This window comes from Arvicanthis niloticus, chromosome 26 (assembly GCF_011762505.2).
Source record: "Arvicanthis niloticus isolate mArvNil1 chromosome 26, mArvNil1.pat.X, whole genome shotgun sequence".
Lineage (NCBI taxonomy): Eukaryota > Metazoa > Chordata > Mammalia > Rodentia > Muridae > Arvicanthis > Arvicanthis niloticus.
In genome coordinates, this window is record NC_133434.1 from 13,297,446 (window position 1) to 13,317,241 (window position 19,796).

A 19,796-nucleotide genomic window follows, 5' to 3' on the forward strand; every position below is an offset into this window, starting at 1 on the left:
TTAATTAAAGTTAATAATACAGGGAGTTGATAGTTAAAAATGTATAGATAGGTAATCTTAAAGGAACCATGTTGCACAATGCTATCTTGGGATATAAGCAACATGTGTCTTGCTGCCATCTTAACTGCTGTCTCTCATTGGCATGGAGGCTGCCATATAGTTGGCAGCCATAATTTGTAAGGATTGGAGAGGGTGAGAGACATATAACTTCAACACTATCTTGACCAAGGTGACCACAGGGTATAACCCAACCAAGGAGGGAACAAGAGGTCTCTGGAATATTTCGGGTTAGGATGGGTTTATGTATGATAATTCTTGTACTGAAAACAAAGTTATTTATAAAAGGTAGGATTAAAAACAATGCTTGTTTAATAAGGTATTAAAGCTGTACCTCCATGTGTTCTAGGCTGTGACTATACACAGCTCTGAAGGGACCAACAATGTATTGCATTCTACGACGTAAATACCAAGGAGAAGGACTTTCACACAGAGGACAATGGCCTCTTTTGAGAAGGGGGAGGGGTATAAAATTTGGTTTAATAACTTCAAACAAAATCACAACTCCAATTAAATCCTTCTCCAACACAAATCCTCCTCCAAAATCTGCTCACTCATCCCTCTATATTCCTATAATAAAAGATGAGTAACTTAAAAGGTTGGGAAACAAATTCTGGGCTCTTCCAAGCTAAGGGCTATGCAATTTTCTTTTACCATCTACATCGGCCAATGGCCGAGTGTCCAGTGAGGACACTGTGTATGTCCCCAAACACTAAACTGCACAAAAGCTAAGCATTGATAATGTACCTCCTGCTGGCAGCCAAACTTTGTAATGTAAGAGTCATCCAGGTGGTTAGTAATGGTTTAAAAGGCATGGTGAGGCCACGGAGAGCAGCTGAGCACTGTTATAAAACATGTCACATTATCGTGTTTTTATTAACATATAATCTTTAAAAAAAAAAAAAAAAAGGCATAACGGGCGGTGGCGGCACACGCCTTTAATCCCAGCACTTGGGAGGCAGAGGCAGGCGGATTTCTGAGTTCGAGGCCAGCCTGGTCTACAGAGTGAGTTCCAGGACAGCCAGGACTACACAGAGAAACCCTGTCCCAAAAAACCAAAAAACCAAACCAAACCAAAACAAAACAAGGCTAAAGAGCTCGGATGTGGGCTTATGGACCCACAGCTATAAACACTAAACAATAAACATTAGAAACTTGGATATTCCTACCTACGATAAAGCAAGACAGTGACAGAACAGTCCGGTAAAGAGCCCATAGAACGTCTCTTCTTACCATAGGTCTATCCAGGCTGACGGAGGCTGACTTAAGAAGCACGTCTAGCTTCCGTGTCTTTGCTGAGTTTGTTAAGCTTTAGATATTTTGAGAAGCCGAGTCTTACAAGAAGCTGTGATAGTCTGTAATGGTGTGCAATGAAAGGACCAGGAGAGTAAAGTTGCCAGTCTCCCTATGGACTGTTTTTATGATTTAAAGTTTTATTTTGATGCCAAAAGAAGCTCAATGCAGAAACTATTATTGTTTTAAGGCTAAACCTAGTGGGGATAAAGCCTTAAAATCCTAATCTTACAAAAGCTACTAACATATCGTAAACGGTTAAAGATTATTAAGACATACATGTTAATACTCACCTTATAAATGATTAAATTCTTTAATATGTTCAGAACTATACTTGTAGCTATACTAAGGACTAACGTAAATTATTATAGGAATAACCTTTATTCAGCTTCTTGTATATATTTTCTAGGTTAAGCCTAAGGCAAACTAAAAACAAGTAAAGTTTGTTTAAAATCATGTATATTTAATAGATAATGGTCTTCAAACTCTTTAGAGATCTGCTGAATGTGGCATTTAAATATTTAATAGAAAATCCTTCCTGTGTTAGACAGAAATGCCACTTTCTAAAAGCAACCCTAAGAGCTCCAAAGAAAACGAATGGGGCACAGACTTGAGTTGTGACGTTGCTAACCACTTAGAAAAACTACCCCATGCTTTGCCTGATGCTAAAGCCCTGCACAGTGTGGACACTGTTAGGTTGACTGCCCTACTTTGCCTGGGTCAAGGTAGGCCAATTATCCTCAAATCCTTATCCACAGGAAAAAATCTCAGTCCTCTTGGGTTTTGTGGTTGAAGTTCTATGCTGTCTTGTACAGCAGCTGAAAATGTAATGCTGTCTTATGTACTAGCTGAAGACCTATAACCCCTGATGCCCGATGAAGCTATTGAGTCCATGGGAGCCTACTAGGGTAATTGTTCAAGGTAGCTGGCAAGTGTTTATCATTTTAACTGACAGGAGACCATTTGGTTACTACTTCTTGTTCTAATTTATTCTTCTCTGATCTCTGGTGGTGTTGAGGACTGACTGGCTCTTTCACTGTGGTGGCAGGAGGTACCCAGCTTCTCCCCCAAGGCTGAAGCTATCTTGTTAGCTCATTTCATCTGTAAAAATCAGTCTTGCACTTTCTAGAGCTCCTAGGCCCTTCTGCTGAGAAAGGCCGTCAGGTTTGCCTTGCTACAAGGTTTCATGTTAAAGGATAAACAGGTTTCGGACGGAACCTTTTACTGTTCCTTTATTTAAAATGTTTTGTTTTTCAAGGACCCGTTTCAGTAATCAACTACTCGTGTGTCATGAGAAATGATTAGGTAGAAACAAAAGGTTTCAAGCTTAAATAACTTCTGCAGGTCCGAGGAAGTGATTTAAGGTATTACGGAAAAACAAGAAATGTTTCAGATGCCTTTCCTTTTTGCTATGGTGTCATTGTACTAAGGTTTCAAAAGTTCAGAGTTTTAACTTTGATCAGTGGAATTCTGACAAGCTGGTAAAGCATTGACTGCCATTAACAGTCACAAGCTTGAGATTTTAAATTCCACTGGCTGTCTTCTAAGTGTAGACATAAAGGCATGTTTCATCAGGCTGAAAGCATCTCTGCCCAATCTACATAGCAGGATTGAGAAAAGAATGTTCAAGCTTTTAAACTGGAAGCTTTCTCTATGACTCAAAGGCAGGAGCCTACTCCAGCTGTTTTGCAGACACCTGCCAGCTGCCCTTTCGACAGCATGGATTTTAGTACAAATTACAAACACTGATGAACTTCTGTCCCTAGTCTATATTTGTCCCAGCAGAATTTCCACTTGACTGACAAACACCATCCAGGAATCAGCTGTGGACTACCACCTGTTCCAAACAACTGCAAACCCTGGACCTGCTGAAAGCTGATGTGGGGCAGTCCAGCAGACGTGGTTGCTCTGTGTCTCTTCAGCTGGGTCAGCTAACCAGATGCTTCTGCTGAATTCCCCATTGGCTGAATCCTCTCCTGGCCTTTGACTAGCATTCTAGCTTTTCTGGGCCCTGGCAGTGATGTCCTAATTTCATTAGGAAGTAGTTAGAGGAGAGAGTACACTACCCTTTACCCTCTACAAAAAGCCTTTGGTCTTCTGTTTCTGCTAATTAATTACTAATAACCTTACATCATGAATGCCTTAACTCGATATGTAAATCGCCATCTGGGTGCCATTAAGCTGATGGTTATTAGATCTTAATAGGAGCTGGTACCCACTACAGAGGCAAGGATTTGACTCAGGATACACAATCAAGGTGGAAATGTGATGGCTAATGTATTTACGTTTAGATTACTGTGCTTAAGAGATCTAACTACTAAACAAAATGTCTCTAACCTGTAAGCCTCACTTGCCCAAGGACAGATAATAAACTGTCCTGTTTTTGCTTCTGAAAACAAGCTTGGTTGCCCCAACTGCACAGGATGTCCTTGATACCCATTGTCAGCAGGTTCACAGGCAGAAAGTGTGCCAGGGTGCATACTTGCCCCTGACCAGATGAAGGTAGGAAGTAGGTAGCCCTATGAGTTTTGCCTTTAAAAGCCCGTGACTTATAAAGGGCTGTACTCTGGGGACAGTGTGCATGAACCTGGCTGGTATCCATACCACATGGCCAATATGAAGTTTGCTTCAAATTTGGCTCAAAAATTGTGGTAGTTGTCGTCTCGCCTGGAGGGATTAGCTGTCAGAGAACAATTTATGTAAGGTGGTTTTCTTTTACCATGTAGGTTCTGGGAATCAAACTCAGGTCTTCAGGCTTGGTGGCAAGCACTGTCACCTGCTGAGCCATCTTGCTGGTTCCAGAATAAACTATCTGCTATTCTATTTGGAGTAAGAGCTATGTTTTTTCATGACACCCACTTTTCTTGACACAGCATCTGCCTTCATCCTGTATTATCCTGCCTCTACCCCATATAGAAAACAGACTCTAGATCTCAGCTCCATCTCCAACTCCTCCATTTCTCCAGAGACATATGGTAGGAGGAAGAACATTGCCAGGGTCACAGTCATCGTGGGTGGGTGTCAGAGTGCTGGAGTTGGAAGCAGAGCATAGTAGTGTACACTTTTAATCCTGGCACTAGGCCAGCAGAGGCACAAGCAGGAGGACAGTCTGGTCTACATAGTGAGTTTCTAGTCTTCCTACTGAGTTCTAGGACAGCCAGAGCTACATAGGAGACCCTGTCTCAAAAAAAAGTGCCCTGGAATTAGACAGCTCTAACTGCTAATTCTAGTCCTGCATTTCACTACGACATGGATGAATGATGCCACCTCTTTGAGCCCACTATAGACGGAAGATGACAACATCTCTCTGTGGAGTCTCTATAAGGATTAAATGAGACAACACATAGAGGGCTAATACAACTTCTGGAGCATAGTAAATGCACAATAAACACCAAATGTTAGTGCTTTTTATCATGTTGAGCTATGAATGTCCTTGACTGGACACAATCAAATGCATGCAGAACAAAATCTGCCACCCCTGGGCCAGCCTGCTTATTAGTGGTTGGTGACGGGCAAAGTCACCAAGACTCATTTTAACATAAAAAAGCATCGATGTCTAGAGAGGAAAAGGTGACAGTTTAGTGGAGACCAACTAACAGGAGCTGTAGTTACAAGTCCAAGGCTGAGTATGGACAGTGTGTGAAGCACGGCTAGTCCCACAAGCCAAAGTCACATAACGAGCAGCCCTGAAGTCGGCAGGGATGTGTCTGAGGGGGAAAAGGTGGAGAAGAGAGGCCACTGGCTTGAGCTGGCCTAGGATAGCTTGCTTGGGCTCCCGATTCCTCTCTCCTGCAAGCAGAATGCATGGGAGACCAAGAACCACATTCTCTCATCGCTAGCCTCCAGGGTCTGGTCCTTGGCTGCCACCACACCTCTCAACCTCACTCTCAGCACAGCCCACATCCTGTTGTGTAACCACCACTGCCTAGGGCTTCAGGCAGCTGCCTCCAAGGCAGGAGGGAACCACACAGTGGCTTTTCTCCACTTCCCTGGCTCTGATCAGCAGCATTTCCTGGCAGCTGTTGGATACCAGCATCCCCGCCCTAACTCCATTCTCATCTTCCCGTCTCTTCCTGTATCTCTACTTGCCTTTCAGGTGCCCTGTGTGTTTCATTCATTTGGTGGTCCAACCACTGCATCAGGGACTCATCAATCACTCTCTGCACCTTTGATGATGTGTTGTAGGGAGAGGGCTTGCTAGTGTCCATCTCCTCTAACAGCCAAGCACCACATCGAGTTCCTGGGCAGGGTCTGAACTACTTTAGGACACAGGCTGCTCTGAAGGACTTTCCAGAAGAAAAGAGACATAACTTTTCCAGCCAATACGCTTTATTGCTTTTTGCATTAGCAGAGAGGGGCCTAGTATATTCATGGAGATGTAGGTGACCATCCAAGGACCTAAGGTGAAACCTGGAGAGGGGCTTGTGGCAGGGGCTAGGCCAGGATCTATGAATGGGTCAGGACTTGTGCCAGTGATCACCGAACCCATCCCCAGAGAAGAGTGTAAAATATAGAGTTAGAAAAACTGGTGAACGTTAGGGTTAGAAAGCAGGTGGGGGCTGGGAGGGTGGGGGTGGGTACATCCTCATAGAGACAGGGGCGCGGGGAGGAGGTATGAGATGTGGAACGGTGGAGGGTAGACTGGGAGGGGAATAAAATCTGGAGTGTAAAAAAAAAGATTAAGTAAAAAGAAGGAATTAAAAAAAGAGAGAAAAGAACGTCTAAAAAATAAAAGAAAAAAAGGAAAAATAGAAAGCTATAGGAGAGGACTGTCTATGAGGGCCAATAAGGAAAGGGAAGGGACTGAAGGCTGAGATGACATTGGTGAAGATGTGGGAAGATGGCAGGGAATGGCATCAGGGCAGCTTAAAAAAGTATCCCCACAGGGTGGCTGGCTGACCATCTGACCAGCCATGATATTTCGAAAGATGCTGAGTCAGCAATGTCTCAGTACTGCTACTAGCAGAGGACGTGGGGGAGGAAGGTTCTAGGAGGTGTGTTCTCCGGGAGGCTGAAGAACAATGCTGTGCTGTGGAGTCTGCAATTTGTCCCGAGACCGAGGAGTAGCAGGATGCTCGGAGGGCTGGATCTGGGTCCACAGAAGGCAGTTTCCCTCCTGTCTGTCAGATTGCTCTCTGATTCAGGCCAGAATACAGGTCCCGTTGGCCTTTGCGGATGGGCTGAGGGTGGAACGGGAAGGGTGGTTAGGACAGTGGGAGGAAGGAGACATGAAGTAAGAGAAATGCGTTGGAATGTTGGCTGCTGCCCAAGGTGAGACCTCTGGGCTTGCAGTCAGGAGGAGCCCCGTTGTAACTTGGCACAGACTTGAGCCTGTCACCTCCTTCTGGAAGCCACAGCTTCCCTAACTCAGCCGTGGAGATGGCAAACACTGACTTTTGTCAAGGGTCACTGGAGTTACTGAGAGATCTTTAAATACCCCATTCCTGGTGCTCTAAATTTTGTTCAGTTCATCCAGTGTGACAGAGAAAATCTTCAAGAACTGCTGGTGCACAGTCACATCAAAGGAAGCCCTGGTGCCAGGTATTAACTCTTCAATTGCCAAATCAAACGGCAGCCTGGTGGGAGAGGGACTGAGGTGCACTGCATGCATGTGCAAGTGCTTGTGTGTGCACTAATGGAGGGAAACTAGGGGCTATTATTAACCAAGCACTGCCCCATTGTAATGGCTGGTCCTGGGATTTGCTAGTGGAACATCTTTCTTTTCTTATCTATCTAGTTAACATTTGCAAATGTGGCATCCTCCAGGGCTGAATCTGGAAACAATTCAAACAAGTAAGAGAAAGAGGCATGTCTCCTTTCCTCTAGTTCCCTGCCTCTACATGGTTGTGGGAGCCTAACAGCCTTTGAGATAGTCCTGTGAGAACATGAAGAAGGCAGAGAAGGCATGCACATGGGTAACCTGTCCTGGGAGCCCTGGGCGAGCAGCTTGAAGTATCTGGCAGATAAGATGGACAGTCCCTGCTGGTCTCTCTATGAAGATCCCCTTCCAACTTCTGCCCACCATATCCGGTTACCTCATAGTCTGGGTTGGGAACAGGTGGTGGCCGCTCCTTGTTCTGCCCTGCAGAGGACAGAGGGGGAAATACTGTTTCCATGCTGAACGCCAGTCTTGCAGGGAAGATGGTTGCTAGGAGATCTAACCCAAGGGAGGGCAATCCTCTCTGTTCTTTCTTCTAATCTCCTTTTCCCCATCCAGCTACCCTTTCTTTTCTTTCCTTCACCCAATCCTTAAGGCCTTCCTCTCATGGCTTCTCATCATGTGTGACCTTTCTATTATCTCTGCAGGGGGAAGGAAGAGGGTGAGGTAGGTGCTAAAATCCTGAGCTCTCTCTGCCCATAGCTTGGGGATTGAATTTGTTTACCACAGAGCACTCCAGTCATTGGAGGAAGCCCACTGGATTGGTTGGTCAGTGTTGGTCTTTAGAGTTTTTTTTTAGGGTGGAAGAAGATGAGGAACAATTTTGAACGGGGGACCCTTCATAGGGATCTTTGGTATCACCAAAAATGTGCTAAAGAAGCTGTTTGGAATCTGCTGTAGACTTGGTGCCCATCCTGGCCCAGGCTAGATGTCTCCTGACCCAGCTCTATGGTTTTACCTCTGGGCCTGCCACCAGCACCGGTTCCTCTGGTCACAGGCTTGGCCTTGGCCTTCTTATTCTTGCTCCAGTAATAAATGACCATCAGCAAACCCAGAGTGATACAGATGTCGACAATGATGATTACGGCTACTGTGGTCAGGTCCACTTCCACGCAGTTCTCACACACTGCAGGGCACAGAGGTGGGGGAGGGAGAGAGATGACCCAAAAAACGATAATACCAGAACGTGGGAGAAGAGGAAAAAAACCAAACGAAGACAAGTCTTCCTTAGACACCTGCATGCTGGCCAGCACCAGAGTCTTCCCTGCAGTGGTGTCCAATGAGAATGATAATAAGAAGCAATGTGGGTGATTATAGTCACAGGCTCTGGTGTCTCAGCTCCATCACTCATTAATTGTGGGGATTTTTCAGCCCACAAAGCCTCTGTTTTCACATCAACAAAATGGGAATAAAAATGGGCTAAACCTATATAGCTGATTTGGGGATGGCAGGAAAAGATCCCATTATATGAGCCTTAGGGGGTGGAGCTCAGAAGTATAAGGCTTGCCTAGTGTTCCCCAGGCACTTGGATAGCTGAGGCATGTGTAGGGATTACAAATACAGTACTTAGGCTGGAGGTGGGGGGGGGGGCACAGACCTTTAATCCCAGCACTCTGGAGGCAGATCTCTGAGAGTTTGAGGCCAGCCTGGTCTAACAAAGAGAGTTTCAGGATATCTAGGACTATTAAAAAACAAAACAAGGGAGCTGAAGAAATGGTTCAGCGGTTAAGAGCACTGACTGCTCTTCCAGAGGTCCTGAGCTCAACTCCCAGCAACCACATGGTGGCTCACAACCATCTGTAATGGCATCTGATGCCCTCTTCTGGTGTGTCTGAAGACAGCTACAGTGTAGTCACACACATAAAATAAATAAACAAATCTTTAAAAAAAACAACCCCCCCAAACAAACATACAAACAAAAAATCCCAACCCAACAAACAAACAACAAACACCAAAACAAAACCTCAAACCAAAGACAAATACAGTACCTGACAGATGGAACTCTTACTGTCTATTTGTGATGCCTGGGTTTGGGACTTTTAGGTAGTGGCCTGAGTCTCTCTGGATGTCCTTGTAATAAAATGGGTCTCTGAATAAGTGATCCCATCAATGCATGATGGTAAGTAAGCCTTGATTCTGGGTCTGTTACAAGGCAAGTGACACAAGCCTTCACCTGTGGAAAGTTGCTATTTTACACCTGGTACTAATGGAAGCTACCCTGACAACTCCAGGCCACACTGTGCAATCTATTTTTCAGAAAATACCGACTGTGTGGCCCCAGGGAGCCTTGGGTGGAGTGCAGGAGGAGCTAAGAGATGACACGGCTCATGAGAAAGCTGCTTTGGGAAGAGCTTGAGTTACCTCTAGCTTTCAGATACAGGTACTTGGTTTTTTTCTTTGTGTTTTCCACATAGCAGACATAGTAGCCACTGTCCTCGACTTCTGAGAATTTCTTTAACACCAGTCGCTTATCAGTCTTATCAGGCAGTATTCGGTCATCTTTTTCCCATCTTAAGCTGTCTTCACTCTCTAGAGGGCATGTCAACTCTACACTGGTTCCTGAGATGGAGACTTTATATTCTGGGGAAAGATGAAAAGGGAAGGAGGTTGGAGGGGAAAATGCAGCGAAATTTCACAAATGTCAAATTAGTGCTGTAAGAAGCAACTAGATACAGGAAATTACTTATCGCTGGGCTTCGGGGTTTGCTTGCTAGAGAGAGGTGTACTGACTGACTGGAGAAGTTGGGAGAGGGAATATGTGAATAGATGAGGGGCAGAGAACCTTCTGGAAGCTGGCTTTAGCGCATAGGCTGTAGATAAGGACTTGGGGAGGGAGGGTGAAAGTAAAGAAAACCCCACAAGAGTCCTTAATAGTTGTTGGGAATGTAACAGGAAGTTTTCAGTTCTTGGGGTTGATCCCTCTCAATGTTTCCATGGGTCTCTATCTTCTGACAGGGCATAAATAAAACATTGCCAACTCACGTTTCTGCACCCAATCATCTGCAAATGAAAAAAAAAAATGGTAAGAAAAGAACACTGGTTTACACTTCAATTTGAGGTAAACATCTTCTAGACAGATAACAATCCATCAAGAATTGTAAGCCCCAGAGGTGAGGTCCAGATTCAGCCTCCCGAGATTTGCTTCTATCCAGATACTTCAAATTCAAAATACAGGAGCCTGTGCTTGCAAGCCAGAACTATGGAAACTAGAGTCTTAAGACAGAAAACTCGAGGACGTTTCTCCTGCTTCAGTCAGAAGCATCTTCCAGATAGCTGTCACAGGGTCTTAGAAACAAAGACCTCCATGAATTTGAATCACTGACTCTCAGGTCTATGCATTTTTCATTATTTTTTTTTTTCTTTTTGTTTTGAGACAAGGTCTCATGGAGTCGTTCAACTTCTGATCCTCCTGCCTCTAACTCCCGAGCTCTGAGATTCTAGGAACGTAGCACTATGCCCAGTTCACGTGGTGCTGAGGATTGAACCCAGGGCTTTGTGCATCCCAGGCGAGCATTCTACTAACTGAACCACATCCTCAGCCTCTGATGATTTTTCTTTAAAACTAATGAAGCTGCTTGTAATCAAGATCAAATGTCTTATTCAGTATATGTTCCTCTACATTGCCCAAGAATGACCCAAGCTACTTTTTAAGTGCACAATTTAAGAGAATGGCTCTTTCTGTAAAGAATGACTTGACACTGCCTTCTCTCTGAAATATGATGGATTCTCTCCTGTCTGGTTGGTGGGAGGAGCCAGAGCTGTGGGTAACAGAAATCCACACATATAAACCATATTCCCTACAACAGATGTTGTTTTTGAGGTGGGTTAGTGGTCCTTCTAGGAGATCCTTCTATGGCTGGATCCTGGACACTACTGGGATATGCCAGAGCCCTGACATGACAGAATCTGAGCTGCAAGAGATGAAATGGTGGTGGGTGGCTCAGACACAGAATGTTCTTGGCAAAAGAGACACAGACTAGGCTGTGTGAGGAACAAGTCACTGAACCTCTCTGAGCCTCAGTTTGTTTGTTCCTTTTAAAAAAAATCTTTACTAAGACAGAGTCTTGCTGTGTCACCTTGTTTGGCCTCACATGCCACCTTCCCACCTTAGTTTGAGTGCTGGGATTACAGGCAAATCTCCTCATGAGGGAAATAGAGGTAAAATGACTGCCTCAGTGGTATTTTAGAGAACCGAAGGGACCCTGAAGATTAAAGCGGATGCACATAGTAGATGCTCATAAAAATGCTGCTTCCTGGGATCCTGCTACCATAGAGAACAGTGCTGAGCTCACACTCAGCCAATCAACAGCCACCTGGCTAGGTTTTCATACACGGAGATCCTGTTCTACCTGCCACCAGCTGGGAGCCGCGTACAATGAAAATAGACGGTTACCTTTGACTTAGTAATTTTTACCATCGATGTTTCCTAGAAAGTTTATGTGAGTTAAAAAAATCATAAATAAGGTAAAGTAATTAAATAAGTATATATTATGTTTAGGAGGTTTGTTGGAAAGCACATAAAAAAAAAAAGTTCACAACCCTATTAGTCCAGATTCAATGTCAGCGTTGGTTTACGCACGCTTGTACAAGAACAGGATATCCATGCTTAGAAACAGAGGTGTGTGTTCGTGAAAAGTTTGTACACATCCCTTTTTACGCGCATCCATGGCATTTCACAATGTTTAAGAAATTGAGCTTCCTATAAATTATTAATCCCTCATTGATTGGACTGTTATTTCTAAGCCTTTCCTCCCTTACTTAGGGCAATAGTTAGAACTAGAACGTATGTGCTCAATACAATTTTAGCACTCATTCTTCTATTCAAATACTAGCCAGGTCTGACTGGGCTCAGCTTCTAAGCTGAGACAGAGGCTTCACTGTGTAGCTTTGGCTGACCTGGAACTTGCTATGTAGACCAGGCTGGCCTCCAACTCAAGAGTCCTAGCTGCCTCTGCCACCAGAGCGCTGGGATTAAAGTTCAGGTACCACCACACTCATTTAATCTCTTTTTAAAAGAGGTTTAAAAGGAATCTTATGTGTCTGTTTGCTTGTTAGTATGCACAGAGATGTGTGGGTGCTCGCAGAGTTCAGAAGAGGATGGAAATGGGTACTGGGAACTGAGGTTTGGTTCTCTGAAAGAGTAGCCAGCGGTCTTAACCGATGAGCCATCTCTCCACATGCCCCCACCTCCATGTTTATTCCCCATAATCAGCAATTTTCTATAGAATTGCTAAATGCCGTCTACTGACTTCTGTGGTGCTGTGTGAGAGTCTTGGGTCAATTCATTAAGCACTCAGAACAAGGCTGGAGGTAGTTTCCATTTCTACATAAGGATCAAATAGTACAGATATTAAGTAAGTTGTCCGCATCACCCAAACTGAGTCAGGATTCAAGCATGGCAGTCAAGCCTGCCTCAGCTATGCTTCTCAGAGTTTGCTATTCTTTTTTAGATTTCATTTTTTTTCTTCTGCACTTACCCACCGTGTGCAGCACACTGCAGCATCAATATTTGTGTCTCTTACAAGACAGTTGGCTTCTTGAGGATATTGAACCAACAACATAGTCATATTCTGTTCATGCACTCACTCAGATACCTCATAGAGCATCCCAACACGGGCCAGGAGCCAAGGGCAGGCAAATGAAATCCTGTCTTGGCTTTCAAGGAACTTATGGTTCATACAAAAACAGGCAGAAGGTCTGTCCCCCTACCTGTCTGTGTGCCTTAGCCTAACAGTACGCTCAGGAAAGCACACAAGCAGACATGGAAACTAGCAACACAACTAGGAACATCTCAGACAAACCATCCCAGTCTCCCTCTCTTAGCTATGGTTCTCATTGTGGTGGTCCCTCTAGTTTATTCCACATCTGGGAGGGGCATATAGAGTGAATCTTCTTACCAATGTCCTCGGGATCTGAAAGGGAAGCAATACGAAGCCATTAGTAATATTCTTATCAGTGACTAAGACCCATCCTGCTTCCATGGGTTAGGACCCTTCCCTCGATCTTAAGAGCACAACAGATCTTGACGTTTCTTTGGCTGCATATGACAAGCTGGTCGGAGCCTTACATGCTACATTCTATATCTGTTGGCTATGCCCAAAATGGCTGCCACAGACACCAGGTATACACTAGAGTGGGAGGAGCCTGTCACAGTTGCAGCTTTTGAACACATTGTTGCTTCTCTGTTTGGAGGTGCTGACTGGACAGAGAGGCTTCCAGGTTTGGGATGGCCTTGACTCTATTTCCCTGCCTGAGAAAATAAAGTTCAGGCTAGTGCACATGTAGGCACCCACATTCAGACTATGCAAGCACGTGATTATGAATGTACACCCAGATGCCATCCCAAATCTTAACCGGGGTCATTCTATGCACGAATTCTGGCCAATTTCATGTCCTCTGCCATCCTCATATCAAACAGGAAAAGCAGAAGAATGAAAACCACTGATACTACTTTTTTGTTGTTGTTGTTGTTTTTGAGACAGGGTTTCTTTGTGTAACAAGCCCTGGCTGTCTTGGACTCACTTTGTAGATCAGGCTGGCCTCAAACTCACAGATATCTACCTGCCTCTGCCTCCCAAGTGCTGAGATGAAAGGCATGTGCAGCACATCTGACGCTTTTAACTTTTTGTTTATATGTGTACGCTAGTGTTCCTATGAGCGCATGTGTGTGTGTATGTGCGCGAGTGCGCATGTGCGTGTAGAGGTAGACATCAGATGTCTTCTGTAATAGCTCTCCATCTTACTGCTTTTGAGACAAGGTGTCTCGCTGAACCTGGACCTTGATGACGAGGCTATGCTGGCTGCCAGGAAGCCCCAGGGATCCTCCTGTCTCTGCCTTCCTGGTGCTTGGATTGTGCCTGATTCTTGTCAGGCAAACATTTTACCAACTGAGTCCCCTTCCCAGCTCTACATTAAACTTTAAACAATTTTACATTTTTCAGACACATCATTTTCTGCTGTCTCGTGGTTCTCTAACCTGGGGTGCATCTATGAGGCAAAGGAGGAGAAAAATCTTGCACTGCTGTCCATGGAATGTCTAAGGGAAGCCTCGACAAAACTGCTCTTCCGATATAGCCCGTTCTGAGAAACACATTCTTAAGTGATTTGGTCATTGAACAAATGTCATAGTACACGTATGTACACAAACCTAGATAGCAGAAGCCACTGTTCAACTCAGCTATATGGTGTAGCGTGTTGTGCCTTCTGTTCACCTAGACTACAGAGTGTAGACTGTTGTACCCGCTGTTCACCTAGACTACAGAGTGTAGACTGTTGTGCCCACTGTTTGCCTAGACTATACAGTGTAAAGTGTTGTGTCCATGAAATTATACTGCACAGATGATCATAACACAAATGGTAAGTGTCTGTGTATAGACACACAAAACAGATATAGTGAAATACCAGGTGATGGGCGCGTTCCAGCTCCACTGTAATTGCATGGGATTGCATGGGATCGCTGTTGTATAGAGAATCCATCAGTTACAGACTAGAGCACTGTTTATTTAGAGTGACGGCTAAATCAAGAATCCTGGCATGACTTTCATAGCAAAGAAAGAAATCATATCTTACCTTCCTGGCAAGTGCCAACTGGAAAACAAACAGTAGAGAGATGAATTAGTAAGTGCTGTGAATGGCTGAAATTCCAAACAAAAAGAGTTGCGCTCCTGTCTGACCACAACTGGTACCTCAAGTCCTTTTCACCCACTGTCACACAACAGTCATTTCTATACCACAAGAAAGGACATTTCCTGCAGGTATGGGGAGAGGATCCCAGCCCGTTCAGGAGGAAGCTAACGAGGAAACATCTAGCATTCAAGGTGGATGCACGGTGTTTGACAAATAAAAGTTAAGGAAGTAGAGGCTCCTTTCTGGGTGGCTCAAGAACGAGCAACAGACCTTTGCAGCAACCCTGCCATTTTGAAAACTGCTCTCTGACTTTCGATGGAAAACAAGCCCTTGGTGGGTACAGGTGTTAGGATTCTTTCTTATTCTGTCCTTGCTGAGCTCAAAATTTCCATTTGTTTTCTGCTTGAGACAAAGGTGGGGGTATTTGGAAGCCCGACTACTCAGAGCCTGTGCATCTGGGCTATCCTGGGTGCCCTCACTCAGCACTGAGCTGGGTCTGCTACAGTGGCCGGTTCTCCCTGTGCTGTCTGAGCAGTTTGTTTATGAACAGTCTCTGACTAGGGGGAGACGTTCTTCCATCCCCAGGGCAGACAAAGCACATATCTATGGTGCTTGGGTCTTCAATATTCTCCTTACCTCCCTCTTCCCTCTTTCTCTTTATTATGTTTGTTTACAGTTGGTGTGTGTATGTGTGTGTGTATGTGTGTGTATGTGTGTGTGTATGTGTGTGTGTATGTGTGTGTGTGTGTATGTGTGTGTGTATGTGTGTGTGTATGTGTGTGTGTATGTGTGTGTGTGTGTGTGTGTGTGTGTATGTGTGTGTGTGTATGTGTGTGTGTGTGTGTGTGTGTGTGTGTGTGTGTATGTGTGCTACGAGATTGGGATGCCAGATGGCAACCTATACGAATTGCTTCTCTCCTTTCACATGTAGGGTTTGGGGAGGGAATGCAGGTTGTTGCTAACCTTGGTAGGGGACACTTCAGCCACGGAACTATCCCATCTCTTTTCTCTGAACTGTCTTTTCTTTTTTCGAGTTATGTTTTCATTATTTATTTATTTAATTTAAATTTAAGGGGCAGTACAATTAATACCATAGACCTTTAAGAAAATGCCTGACTGTTTCTCGAAGGAGTCATAGTCTGCCCCTTGAGACTCAAGATGTGTTCCTTGGGCCAGTCACATATAAATAAACCCAAAGCTTGTCAGAAATACAGGAAGTTGAAAGAGGTGCTGGCACAAGCTTGGAACCCTAGCATTCACGGGGCTAAGGCAGAAGGACACAGCATTTAAGACCAGTCCGTCTAGCCGGGCAGTGGTGGCCCACGTCTTTAATCCCAGCACTTGGGAGGCAGAGGCAGGTGGATTTCTGAGTTCGAGGCCAGCCTGGTCTACAGAGTGAGTTCCAGGGCAACCAGGGCTATACAGAGAAACTGTGTCCTGGAAAACCAAACCAAACCAAACCAAACCAAACCAAACCAAACCAAACCAAACCAAAAAAAAGAACAGTCCGTCTAGACTGTAGCATGAGCCGTGACTTACCAGCAGCCAGCACCCTCACCCAGGCCCCCCAGGGAAGGTATGTGCATGGTCAAGCTTGAGAAGCCCAAGGAGAAGCAGGAAATGGAGGTACAGTGGTTGCGGTGCGGAGAGAGGAGCCCGGCTGTGGCAGGACGGTACTATCTAGGTGTTTAACATAAACTTTCAAGAGATATTTAGCTCACAAAGTGCATGCAGCCCTCCTGAGCACAGGCCCTGTAGGCAGACATCCCGGGTTTTCCAGCTCAACAGCCAGAATTGCTGTTTAACAATGAATGATTATTCAATCGGGCATGACAACCTCATCCATAAGACAGGGGCCGTATCACCTTTCTTCCATGGACGAAGTAAGAAGTCAATTGATTAACCCTTGTTTCTTCACTCAGTGCATACACTTAGCAAAGGGCTGTGTGTGTGTGTGCGCGTGCGCGCGTGCGTGTGTGCGTGTGTGTGTGTGTGTGTGTGTGTGTGTGTGTGTGTGTGTGTATTGTTTATGTCACACATGTGCTCTCAACTACTTACCAATTATATCCCACCTTCACGGAACGAGCCTGGGTCTAACTATCCCATCTCCCCAAAACCAAGAGAGGCGCTATCTCTGCTCATTCCTTTTGTGTTAGCTCTTAGCATTGCTAAGTTTACAGACGGGCTCGTTCTCCATGACAGACAGACCTCTTCTCTCAGTTGCTGAGATCAACCCAACTGATTTCCGTCGCCTGTCTCCTGAACTGTCTCCCCGCACCTGGGCTACATTTCTTTCTCATCCCCAGCCCTCGTTCCCCCTCCCTAACGACATTACCAACAAACAGTTCCTTGAATCTTCTTAGTGACTGAGGCACCAGCTGCACCGGGCAAGACTGTGAGCCTTGCAGTGGCCTGGGAAAGCAACACCCCCTTTCGTTGTCCCCCTACTCACTCGCTAAGAGGCTGAGGCCCAGAACACCGCAGAAAGCGTTCCACCGCATCCTCTCAGAATGCCGTCTCTACTAAGATGGCGGACACAGCCAGTTCATTACTTCTGAAAAGGAAACAGATGAAGTTTTCAACATGCTGGCTGCATGTAAAGACTCTGGAGCACTGTTTGCCATAATAGGATGAAAGTTGGGGCGGGGGGCACTTTACAAGGAGAGACTTACCATTTCTGAAGAAGGCGCCTTTCTGAAGCAGGCAGGGGAGGCAGGTGTCTGAACCCCACACAGGAAGTATAGAGAGGACTCAGGGCCCGCCTGCTCCACGTCACTTAGAAATGTTTTAGACAGAAGCCTCCGCCTTGGTTAACTGAGGAAATCCGGGCCTCGAAGCCTTCCCATAAGGATGAACACGGAGGGGGGGAGGTTTGCAAGCCCCTGATAATGCTGTGAAAAACACCTACCTGTGCCCTGTGCAAAGCACCACCACACTGAGGGCGCCTTCCTTATGCCTAACCCCCCAGTGGAGGCAGGAAGACATTCAGTATTTGCTTTCTTTCATGGCCCTTGGGTTTGAACAGGAGGATGGAGCCATCTCATTAATAATCTTCGAGGGGCTTGGTTTGTTTTCCTTCTTTCTTTGAGACAGGATTTTAGCAAGCAGTTGTCCTGGTCTCTCATTGCACACGCTGGGCAGTTGCTGGACAATGAGAGAGCTACATGGCTCGATTTCTGTGTCCTGACGCTATGCTAGGGGCTTTACTCATGCACCCACTAGGGTAGCTTATAGCATTATTATTTAAAAATCTAGCAAAAGTACTTTCTGAGTTATGAGCAACCATCTTTTTCTTTGTAAAAAAGTTTATTGACTTTGTTTTTTGATAATTTCATACATGTGTAACACACTTTCTGATTATTATTTTCCCTTTCTCAACAAGTCTTTCTACGTTTTTTTTTTATTAAAAACGTTTCCTTTATTATTTATTTATTAATTATATGTGTATATGTGTGGGCATATACATTCCACAGCATGTGTGGAAGTTGGAAGGCAACTTGAGGGATTCTCCCTAACATGTGAGTCCCAGGTTTCAATGCAGGTCTTTAGGTTTTTAACCACAAACAACGTTATCTGTTGAGGTATCTCTCTGGCTCCGTTTCTTGATATATCTACTGAGTTTAACGACGGTTATCTGTGACACAGTGGAGTTGGAACTGTCTACTGAGCCCGAAGAGCACTGGGTACAGAACTGAAGAAAATGACTGCCTTTCTTCCAGAATCCATCTACAACCTACAGTTCAGCAGAAAGCCTTAGGGCCCCATAAGTCCCGCCCCAACGCATGATTGACTGTTGATAGGCCCAATTGCGTGTAGAGCCATTGCTGGCAGCCACACCGGCTGTGCACAGGCTGTGCCGGGCGTTGAAGGCAGTTTCACAGTCCTTCTCCCTATTTCCTACTTTTACATTCTTTTTGCCCACCCACATCCCCAGAGAAGGGATGGAATCAGACTCAGTACCCAGAGGGACCTCCCTCTTCTCAGATGAGAAGGGGAAGGGGGACTTGGGGGGAGGGGTGGCCTGAGGGGGGGGCTTGAAGGAGAGGGGGGCTGCGATTGGGATGTAAAGTGAATAAGTTAATGTAAAAACAGTTTAAACTCTTTTAGTGTATGTGTGGAGTTTGAGTGCGCGGACGTGTGTGGTGCTTGTGGAGGCCAGAGGTGGATGCTCTTTCTCCATCTCTTTCTGCCTTGTTTCTGAGGTGGGGTGGGGGGTGGGGGGAACGGCTCTCTCTCTCTCTCTCTCTCTCTCTCTCTCTCTCTCTCTCTCTCTCTCTCTCTCTCCTCAGATACCTCCAATACATCTCCTCCCCCTTTTTGTCCCTGTAACCTTCTGAGTCCAGTTACCACTGCTTGGTTATCAGAGCTGCAGAGAGCTCCTGAGTACAGGGGCCATGCTGTCCAGAGACAGCGCTTTCCGGCTCTCCTCTCTCCTGTGACTCTTACGGTCTTTCTGACCTCTCTTCCTCAATGTTCCCTGGGTCCTGGGGGGTTGAACTTATGTTACGAGACTTGCTGCCAAGCTCCTTTTTCCACTGAGCCATCCCACCCACATGATTCTTTAAGGTTTTTAGATGGAAACAGTTTAATTATGAAAATGATACATCACTGCTTCTCAGAGTTTCGGCTAACATCAAGTATGAGAGTAACACTGTGTGCATATTAAAAACAATGAAGAGCATAGGACGGCCGTATAATAACGCCATACCCCACTCATCCCACCCCTACAACTTCCCTCGGGGGCAGAACCACCTTAACAGACCCCTTCCCTCTGGGCTTATCGTTCCATGTCACAAAGCGCGCAGAGGTCCTTTGAGTTCTCCTTGAGGTGGAGATTTGTGTGCAGGTGGCTCAAGGGAATGCAGGACACCTGCAAAGGAGGGAGGGAAGCCATATGGCAGACAAGAGAAAGTCAACCTCAGAGAGCAGCAGCTCAGAGGCCTCTGCCAGCGCCTTTCACAGTGATGAGCACAGTGTTTTTCTTGAATTATGGCAAAGGGCATGTTACCCAGTAGTTGGATGGAAGGGGTTCCTGGGAGGTGGTGTGGACTTGGCGGAGGCAGCAGGCTCTCCTGAGGGTGATACCTGTGGCCGGGCAGTTTGCTACTCTCAGGGGACAGCAATCCTATCAGCTGGGGGAGTGAGGGGTCCTGAAGGGGTC

At 45.5% G+C, this 19,796-nt stretch overlaps 1 protein-coding gene across 2 annotated transcripts; it reads right to left on the reverse strand.

Moving 5' to 3' along the window:
* Positions 1 to 5,661: 5,661 nt before the first annotated feature.
* Positions 5,662 to 17,456, reverse strand: Cd3e (CD3 epsilon subunit of T-cell receptor complex). Of its 2 annotated transcripts, none has more exons than XM_076924959.1 (9): positions 17,308 to 17,456; positions 17,088 to 17,189; positions 14,579 to 14,596; positions 12,907 to 12,921; positions 9,992 to 10,009; positions 9,371 to 9,589; positions 7,968 to 8,135; positions 7,386 to 7,432; positions 5,662 to 6,530 (listed from the first exon to the last, which is right to left on the reverse strand). In XM_076924959.1, the coding sequence occupies exons 2-9, from the start codon at positions 17,134 to 17,136 to the stop codon at positions 6,474 to 6,476; spliced, it is 591 nt and encodes a 196-aa protein (XP_076781074.1). In that variant the 5' UTR covers positions 17,137 to 17,189; positions 17,308 to 17,456; the 3' UTR covers positions 5,662 to 6,473. The 2 variants fall into 2 exon arrangements, with proteins under 2 accessions (XP_076781074.1, XP_076781075.1); XM_076924960.1 differs by having other exon boundaries at positions 17,088 to 17,186; positions 17,308 to 17,433.
* Between the last annotated feature and the right edge of the window lie 2,340 nt (positions 17,457 to 19,796).